The following is a 10,515-nucleotide window of genomic DNA, read 5'->3' as shown; positions in this document are numbered from 1 at the left end:
GGCACACACAATTCAATGGCAGTGAAAAGAAAAGGCGCCGGCTGCTTCGTTACACGGGTAGACAATAAGTAAAAAGCAAATGACAATAGCTGTGTATCTGAATATACGTAGAGTGAGTGGGAAGGAAAACGATCTATGTGAAATATCGATGCAAAAGAACAGTACCTTTTGGTTTCTTATCACTCTTATTTTTATTCGCTTATAAGCGCTACTTCGTAATGCTCGGAAAATTTCACCCTTAGTCCGTTTCAATGCGATTCCGGGCATTACGTTGTACTTTGCGTTTTTTCACGAAAGTGGCACTTACAGTAGCTTTTACTTCTAGAGGAACATGATCAACGATTTTCTCTTTAAATTGTTGCTCCTTATCTTCGGGAATGGTGCTTGGGATATATAACGGAGTCGCTTTAAATGGTAGTTGTAAATCGACTGGTTGCTCTTTCCTAAGATAAAAAAAAACATTAAAAACCGCGGATTTATTTAAATCGAAAATGAAATGCAAAATAGTTTTCTAGGAAATTGAAATGAAATATTAAACCCTTTTTGTGTAGCATGAACATTTACTTACTTTACTTCAATTGTTTCCCATGCTCCGTACGGTGTTTTAGAATGTTGATTTTCTAAAGTAATTTCTGTTTCACGTCCATGAAACACCTTCTTTTCAAATTCTTCTTTGATTTTTCTGTTGTGTTTAAAAATCTGGGCCATGCTTTCACGACGGAGACGCGAGGCAATCTCCTCTGCATTTTCCAACTCATATTGTGCTTCGACAATTGCATTTTCCTTTTGCTTCTCCCAGGCAATTTTCGACAGTTTCTCATACTCTTGTTTTTTCATAAAACCTTCCATCGGAGGTTCCCAAATGGATTCACCTGTTTTCACATTCCAGAAATAAGGATATCCCTCATCACTTTCGGCTTCTACCCACATCGATCCATTGCTAGCTCTAGCAACTTCAGCTATACGCCTTTTTTTTGCTGCTGATTTGTCATTACTTGACTCGCCTTCTTCATCAGTCAACACTCCAGGCAGGTACAATGGATCTGCTTCGCGACCTTTCCTAGGCTTCGAACACTTAGAATCCGTTTGCATTCTTGCACCAGCTTCGCTAGTTGAAGGACCAGCGCTGCTGATATCTTGGATAGCATTTTCGTTCATTCGTTCAAGCTGTTGCTTTTCGTATAATTCCCGCGAGCTCATATCAGCTTGTGAACTAATATCCTGCATGTACGCCTTCATGGCAGCATCGTTCATTTTTTTCAAATCTGCATCTATTTTAGCTTGCTCCTGCTGAGATTTATAGCTATTGCGGCTTATCTCCGATATACGTTTCTGGACATTCAACTGATGTCGCTTACCATTTTCGTGAAACTGAACGCTCTGTAAAGTAATGATTCAAAATGTAAGATTATTGCATTTCATGGGACTCGAGCTTGTATTGAATACAAACCGATTTGTTGTCCGCTATCCAGCACTTGCAAAAATTGCAATACTTCCGTTCATTGGATTTCCAGTAGTCGGCCCTAAATAAGAAAAAGATATACATATTAGTTAAAAGTCATTTTGGCTAATCATATACACATTTACATTGTTTTCTAGATGATTGCAATCACTTTACAAGAGAAGGAAAAACAGAAAAAGCTGACCAACAATGTTTATCGAGTAAAGAGCTTTGAGTTAAAATAGAGCGAATTTCATGTTGGCATATATTTTTGTTTGTTGATTGCACGTCAACTGAAACATGATTTGTTTACTTCTGTTGTATTTTCAAGAAGAAAGATTCCACACTATCCGGACAAGACTGTATCGTTCAGTTTACATTTACCAGTTTTAGCTCGCGAATCAGAGTTAACAATTCCGTTTCCTATACATTTGTTGAGCTGCTGCTAATGTCAAGCGGTTTTAAGATTTCTTCTTGTTCTCTCTAAGCAATCAGATTCCCCTGTAATAGCTTGAGGGCCTAGGATATTTATTGGAATTTTCACAGAACGACACGATTGTAGCATGCACATGCACATATGTATTAGCAACGGTTGCACCGGATGTAATTATTCACGTTCTACGTTTGTGATGATTTATTTTTATCTTTTTTTTACGTTCATTCGTATTCCTGTTAGGTCATTAATTTGATATTTGTGAATAATAGCAGTTTTTAATATTCAAAAATTGCATTTTAAAATCCAGCGTTTTTGCCGTTACCCAAAAGTGGGTAACATGCCCATCTGAAAAATTTGCCGTCATACACTTTTTGGGTGTCGCGGCAAGGCATTTAAAGTGTTCAAGCGTAGACTGCGCATCATACAGAAGTGGGTGACGGCAAAATTACCAGGACGATACGTGACTCACTATTGGGTTTAAAATAATTAAAACACCTTATTTTTCACAAGGACAGAATTTCGACACAAAAACAGATACAAATAAACGAAAAGAAAGCTAATAGTTGTTGATATTTTTTCGTTTTATAAGAGACTTTGAACTGGAGGAAATGCCTTTCAGTCTAGAAACAATTATTCAAATCTCAGTACCGCCTGGGAATCCTTAATTAAAAAATAATAAGAGACTTTAAGCTTGAGCTTATCACAAACCCAGAACGTGATATTCTAAAGCTAGCGTAACCATTACCAAAGTTCAAGAGTAAGTAATGCTAGATTCGTGTCGTTCCTTGGAATTTTGCCTGAAAACGCTTGGCACTAGGATATTAATCATTATTGGTACAGTTTTATTGAGGTTTTGCTTCAAAGTTGCACGAAACCAGCTGTATGATGCAATTTTTTAGTAAAATATAATAGAGAAATTTAAAATACTTGGAATGCAAATCAACGGATTACCGGCTGCGGAATAATGTACATATGAGGCAAACTGATACGCGTCAAGTAGCTCCTAATCTAGAGGCGAGGAATCTAGGTAGCACCTAATAAGTGAGATTGAGTTCGTTTCGGCGAACTAAAGCAATGAGATAAGGAGTGTGAGTAGCGTAATGTGAGACAAATGCCAAAACTGATAATTTCTGTTAAGTTCAAAAACAAAACATTTCAAAGCACTTCCCGTCCAATTAATTTTGCATGTGTATGTTTTTTTATGTATGTCCTCCTTTGTGGAGCTCCTTGGCGAGTTCGAGAGCTACATGACAAGCATGTCTATCTTGCAAGTTAGCTACCAGCATGCCATAGTGACCAAACAAAGGCCAGTGAGCGTGAGAGTTATCTGAGAGCGCGTCCTTTTTAATTTTATATCAATCCCTCTATATAGTAATAAAGAAAGGTAACACGTTGCTCCATCCTAAGCGTGCATGACGTTCAAAATCTTTCTAGTTTTCTTTCGCTCACGCTTAATTCATCTCTTATCGCTGGGTGGAAACAATTGCCCTTTTTTAAATCGTTTTAAAAAGACCATTTTAGAAGGTTTATCTCTCATCTTAATTAAATCAGACATGATTGGTATGCTTGACCATATTTTACAAAAATCTAATACGAGGAGTTTGTATGGAAGCTTTTGTTTTCTTCTCGCCTAGGAAACAGAAGCTTTATTTCTCAAAATTTTTTGTAAGATGAATCATCCTCACCTAAATTAAACCCGGATCGGGCTTTATTGGTATGACCGAATTATCTTTTTGGTAATACAAACAGCTGACTCTTTGGAAATTCCTCTTTCTTTCCCACAGGCGTGTATGAATCTTCGTCGCGTTATGAATAGTAAGATGCATTTGTACCATATTTCAATCGAATTAAAAGCTATTTGTACATTTCAATAATTTTTCCTTTTGGCAGAGGGGGAGGGACAATTATTTGGTCCTCGTTTGTAGAACTGAAATTTTGAAACTCTTTGTATTCGGTGATAAAATGAGAGTCGACAGTTGATTTCGACGACATTTGTACTCCTTTTGTGATGAAAAAATATACCATTTCCCTCATTAACTTCAAACCGGGAAACTTATAGTTTTCACATATTGTATAGAGAGTTTTACGAAACGCATACGCAATTATTAGGAGAAATAAGATGCCATTTGTATTTTAGCTTTTATATTCTGCAGGGAACAGGAGGGTTTGATGTCGTTACAAAAAGAATTAAAAACATCTTCAGGCAAATATGTCATCATCTGAATTTTGTAAAGCCATAAAAAGACATACATATTGTTTCATAATAGGGTCAGAGAGTGGTATGGAAGATGACCTATTTCATCGAGGTAACAGAAGCTTTGGTTGTTGCTCCTAAAAGTTAAAAGAATTTTTGCCGCATTTCCGAAAAATTTAATCGACGTCTGTATGTTGAAGCGAATATTATAGACTTTTTCGATGAAAAAGTTGTATGGAAGCCCCTCTTTTTCTTGACCGGGGTGGTTGAAACTTTGGATTGTTTTGCAAAATATAAAAAGAAGCATGTATGTTAAATTTCAGCAAGATTTGTTTTCAAAAAGACACATGCATCACAAATTTCAGTGAAATCGATGGTTTTTTTTTGTATTTTGTCTATTTTATTTATTATAGATTTGTTAGACGTGGGGTTTTCTGGGAGCCCCCATTTTTACCTTGCGGGGGTATATGAAGCTATGCACACTTTTGCAAAATGGAAAAAGAAACATGTTTGCCAAATTTTAGCCAAATTGGAGATCATCTATAATTTTAAGCGAATAATATTCACTCTTTTGGCGGGTAGGGCGTTGTATGGGAGTTTCTTTTGTTACTCATTAAGAGAGCTGAAACTTTTCCAGTCTTAATTTTAAGCAATGAAACGTCTATGCACCAAATGTGAAGCAAACCGGGCATCATTTGCATTTTTAAATGAATATTCCCTAACTGTGGTTTTATTGGAGGCTCCTTTTTTGAGGGGTTCTATAAAAATCCAAATCAAATCCCCAAATCCGAGACCATCATACCATCATACCTATGTACCAAGTTTGGTGCAAATCGGTTTAGTAAAAAAAAAAATATATATATATATATATATATATATATATATATATATATATATATATATATATATATATATATGTATATATATATATATATATATATATATATATATATATATATATATATATATATATATATATATATATATATATATATATATATATATATATATATATATATATATATATATATATATATATATATATATATATATATATATATATATATATATATATATATATATATATATATATATATATATATATATATATATATATATATATTGTATACGTATACTGGTGTAATTCAATTTTTGATGTGTATATTTTTTGCTTCTCATTTAGTTGTATTCATTCTGTTTACGTGATTCCTAGCTTCGTCTTTCAAAGTTTTCTATTTCATTTAATTCATCTTTCTATGTTGCTCTTGACACATCTTATCCAATTGGCTATACCTTGCTTTTTCAAATTGTCTTGCACTTCTTTTTTAACAACTCTACCGTTTAAACCATCTTACCTATCAGGTAAAGGATTTTATATCAAATCCTTTCTTGTCTTGTTGTTTCACAGCTACCATTTCTCTTCATAATCGTCACTTCGTATGATCAACCCGTTCTTACCAAAAATTTTCTATCTAATCTTTCGCATCTTTCACGACATAAAATTAGTAAAACCTATTTTTTATGCCTAATGTTTTCCGCTTTAACTCTTTCGAAAATCCTTTTTTTATCACCATCCATATTCTTGGATCTGTCATATCAATTAATTTACATAGCAATAAGGAAAAATAGCATGTTGTTCCATCCTGAGCATGTATGGCGATCAAATTTTTTCTACTTCCCTATCTCTTATTCTTATTTCGTCACTGAAGCTGCCTGGAAACAATTTTCCATTTCCTTTATTTTTCTTCTGTATTGCTGTTCCCTTTCAAAACGCCATTCCATGTTCATAATCATTACGCTCTGAAATCCATATTTAAATTTATTACACCAACCACATTTCACACGTTGAAAAATATTTTACACTTTTAAATTTTGACATGCGTCGAGTGAGGAAGAGTTGAGTTATTGCAGTGCAGTGCTTATTGCAGTTTAGTGTCTAAATAAACGATAGAAGAGAGAAAAGTTGCAAGAAACTGAACTGTTTGTTGACGTCTTTACATTTTTGTGAATTTCTTTTATTCTGAAAACGGAAATTCCTTTCCCGTCCATACTGTAAAATTCACTCGTTAGAAAGAATGAACAAAAAACTTTTGTATCGTTGAGCGATTTTTGAACATTCCAATAAATAAGGGTTGCATACCGCTATTTCCGCATTGGAGAATATGATTTTTTGCTACTTGTTTCATAGACTGTGTTAAGGCGTACATGAAAAGTTGTTGTTAAATTATACGATATTTGTTATTTTAGGCATTTGTTTTCAATTTTCCGAAAAGGTATTGTATGCCCTCCCACCAATTTGTTTCCAACCGGGTGAGCTGCAACGTCCCCATTCTAATTTTCCAGTAAATATGGATTTTTTTAAGAATTTGCCTCATTTCATTCAAATCAGGAATTCATTCTAATAGGAAGGAATACTCTAATAGCTCGTATGAAAGCTCTTGTTTTTAAAATTTTGTGTAAGAAGATTCATCCTCACCTAAAATCATCCGGACCAAGCTTTATTGTTATGACCGAAATATTTTCTTGATAATACAGACAGGAGGTTCTTTGGAAACCTCCCTTTGTTTCCAACAGGTGTAAATGAATTTTCGTCGCGTTACGAATAGGAAGAAGCATTTCTACCGTGTTTCAATCGAATTGGAAGCCATATGTATTTTTAAATAATTTTTATGTGCTTGGTAGAGAGAGAGACAACCATTTGGTTTTCCGCTTGTAGAACTGAAATTTTGAAAGTTTTTGTATTGAGTGATCAAATTTTAGTTGATTTCGACGACATATGCACTCCGAAGTGAATATTTCATGATGAAAGATATACCAGTCCGCGAAACTTATACTTTATCACATATTGTATAGAGAGGTTTAAGAAACGCATACGCAATATTCAGGTCAAATCAGATGTCAATTGTATTTTCAACGATTTTACATTACTGTGGAAACGAATATATGGGAGACCCCCTACTTTTTTCAACCTCGGAGGGGGCAGGAGGGTTTGGCCTTTTACAAACAGATTTATAAAAGCATGTTCTAACAAATTGATCATCGTTTGAATTTTGTATAGCCATTAACAGACTTACATATTGTTTCATAATAAGGGCAGCGAGTGGTATAGAAGATGCCCGTTTTTTCTTCGAGGTAACTGAAGCATTAGTTTCTGCTCGACAAAATTTAAAGAAACATGTTTGTCGAATTGCGGATATTTCGGTCTTTATTTGTATTTTACCCCCCTTTTTGTGGTTGTGCTTTTGTGCTGTATTTTTGCTCATTTTTTTGCGGTTGTATAGAAGCACCCATTTTTCTTGATAGGTGCTGCCGAAACTTTTGATTCTTTTGCAAAATATAAATAGATGCATTTGTGCTCAATTTCGGCCATATCTGTTTTTTGTATTTTTAAGTGAATAATATAACCTTCTTTGATAGGGGGTTGTATGGGAGCCCCATTTGTTACCCACCGGAGTATCTGTTTGCCAAATGTCCGCCAAATTGGACATCATTTACAGTTTCAAGCGATTAATATTCACTTTTTGGTGATGCTGGGAAGGGGAGGTTGTATGGGAGCCCCCCTTTTTTCTTCAATGATGAGGCTGAAATTTTGCCAGTATTAGTTTTAAGTAATGAAACGTCTATGCACCAAATATTAATACATAACAATCTATTATTTTAGCGGACATAATCTATTATTTTAGCGGATAATATTCACTTTTTGTAGGGATGGTTGTATGGGAGCCCCCCTTTGTTGTTCATTGAGAAGGCTGAAATTTTACCAGAGTTAGTTTTAAGTAATGAAACATCTATGCACCAAATTTCAGCCAAATCGGGCATCATGTGGTTTTTAAATGAAGAGTCGCGAATCGAGGATGTATAGGAGCCCCCGTTTTGGGGGTTAAAAAAAACAAAAATCAAATTCCTGATTCCGAGACCATCATACACCAATAAAAACATAAACAATATATATATATATATATATATATATATATATATATATATATATATATATATATATATATATATATATATATATATATATATATATATATATATATATATATATATATATATATATATATATATATATATATATATATATATATATATATATATATATATATATATATATATATATATATATATATATATATATGTGTGTGTGTGTGTGTGTTTATATTTTTATATATATATATATATATATATATATATATATATATATATATATATATATATATATATATATATATATATATATATATATATATATATATATATATATATATATATATATATATATATATATATATATATATATATATATATATATATATATATCGATATATAATTCCTATTCCGTCACTTCCTCGATGTGCAGAGCGGTACCATGTATCATCGTATATCTAAGCATGGGTAAACGGGCTGGCTCCAATCCCTTGGGCGGATGGTGGCGCATGGCTAAACAGGAGGAGGGTGGGCAGTGCGGGCAACAGGGCTGCTCGAACGTCCGGGGGAGAGCCAGACGCTAAACAAAACTGTCCCGATTCCCTGCAGAGGTGCTGGGGGCTTGAGCGCGGGCCAGTTACCCCGCCTTAAGTAAAAAATGACTACAGAAAGCAACGGAGAAATTTTTCGAACCGGACTCAACGATGACCGACCCCTGCAACGCGCTCGGACAATGACAATGGGCTCATGGAACATACGCACTCTGCACAGAGCCGGAGCCTTGATGCAACTAGATGACGCCCTAGCCACACTGGACATGGACCTTGTACCACTACAAGAAATACAATGGCTAGGGAATGGTGTACTAAATAGACGTGGTGAAAAACGGTACCATATGTACTACAGCTGCCACGACCGCCACCATATGCTCGGAACGGGTTTCCCCGTGGGTCCGCGGCTGAAATCTGAGGTCATCGACTTCAAGGCAACAAATGATAAGCTATGCACCCTGCGCATGCGAGGCAAATTCTTCAACATTAGCCTCATAAACGTTCACGCCCCTACCAAAGACAAAGATGAAGAGGAGCAGGACCTATTTTACGGCCGCCTCGCAAAAATCATTGACAAGTGCCCTAAGCATGACCATGATATTGAGGTCTTCAATATCAGGGATTCTCGAGGGACTTCAATACAAAGTCGGTAGGGAGCCAATGTACCGCCAATACATTGGTGATCACAGTCTACATGAGTACAGTAACGATAATGGTAATAGATTGGTTCAACTTGCAGCAACAAGCAATCTGCTTGTGGGAAGTACCAAGTTTGTGCGTTGAGACATCCACAAAGTCACTTGGGTGTCCACTTCCAACCAGATCCACCACGTATTGATAAGCAGCCGAAGACAATCGAGCCTGTTAAACGTCAGAACATATAGAGGAGCCAACATCGGTTCCGATCACTATTTGGTTGGCTTAGTGATACGTTGCAGAATCGCCCGTCCCCGTGCCAAAGGAGATGAGTGAAAAATGCAGGCACGGCTCAACACGGACTCTCTAAAGGACGCTAAAGTCCAACAGGCATTCGAATCCGCTTTAGGTGAGTCTCTATTACTAGCAACTCTATACGACTCTACGAGCAAACGGAGGAACGCTTTAAAAACTAAGATAGCGAACTGTGTACAATCCACACTGCCACCAAGTTGGGCGAACATCAAATCTGGTAAGTTCGACTCTACAAGATGAATGTAGACTTTTGACGGAACGTAAGAACTGCGCATACCAAGCAATGCAGCAGCGGTATAGAACGCGAGCATGCACAGAGAATTATACACGGCTCAGACAAGAAGAAAAACGAGTACACCGCACCAAGAAACACCAATGGGAAGGGCAACGAGTGCAGGAACTCCAAAGAACCAGAGTGCGATACAGTCCACGAAAAAAGTTTCCCCAAGCGATAGCAGGTCACCGAAAAATCTTTGTACCTAAGGTGACCTGTTGTCGAAATAAGGATGGAAATCTGGTCAGCTACCAGCCAGAGGTCCTCTCGCTGTGGGCTCAGTATTTTGATGAATTGTTAAATAATCACTTCAACGAACAGCTAGAGGCTCCACTAGGGGGTGATATCTTAATACTGCCACCTATCATGGAAGAAATCCGAAAAGCAATCCGTCGGTTGAAGAACAATAAAGCACCCGGCACCGACGGAATATCAGCCGAACTGATCAAAAACGGAGGAGAAGCACTTGAACACGAAATATTGCAATTGAAAGTTGTTGCAGTTAGAACGCAGTTATTTTTCGGATTGTACAAGCATATTGAGAAGGGATAAATAATGAACGGAAAAGGGATGGTATGGAATTGTTATTGAAGCTAAGGCGTGTTTTTATCTGATAATTTGAAAGCTGATAATTAGATAGTTGTTTTTGTAGCATGTCTCATGTTTGTCGACGAAACGTTTTTGATAGACACATATAAAAATAATATAAAAATACTTCGAATAAATTCTAAATGTGTTACA

The 10,515-nt window shown here is 35.8% G+C and overlaps 1 protein-coding gene across 1 annotated transcript; it reads right to left on the bottom strand.

Annotated features, from left to right (window-relative positions):
- Positions 1–124: 124 nt before the first annotated feature.
- LOC128730046 (WW domain-binding protein 4) lies at positions 125–1,523 on the bottom strand (the record flags this gene model as incomplete). The annotated part of the gene is made up of 3 exons (XM_053823121.1): positions 125–443; positions 569–1,380; positions 1,451–1,523. Coding segments are annotated over 3 exons (1,090 nt in total), but the record flags the coding sequence as incomplete, so codon positions are not given.
- Positions 1,524–10,515: the final 8,992 nt, after the last annotated feature.

This window comes from Anopheles nili, unplaced genomic scaffold, assembly GCF_943737925.1.
Source record: "Anopheles nili unplaced genomic scaffold, idAnoNiliSN_F5_01 scaffold_140, whole genome shotgun sequence".
In the NCBI taxonomy this organism is placed as follows: domain Eukaryota; kingdom Metazoa; phylum Arthropoda; class Insecta; order Diptera; family Culicidae; genus Anopheles; species Anopheles nili.
This window is presented reverse-complemented; position numbering and strand designations above follow the sequence as displayed.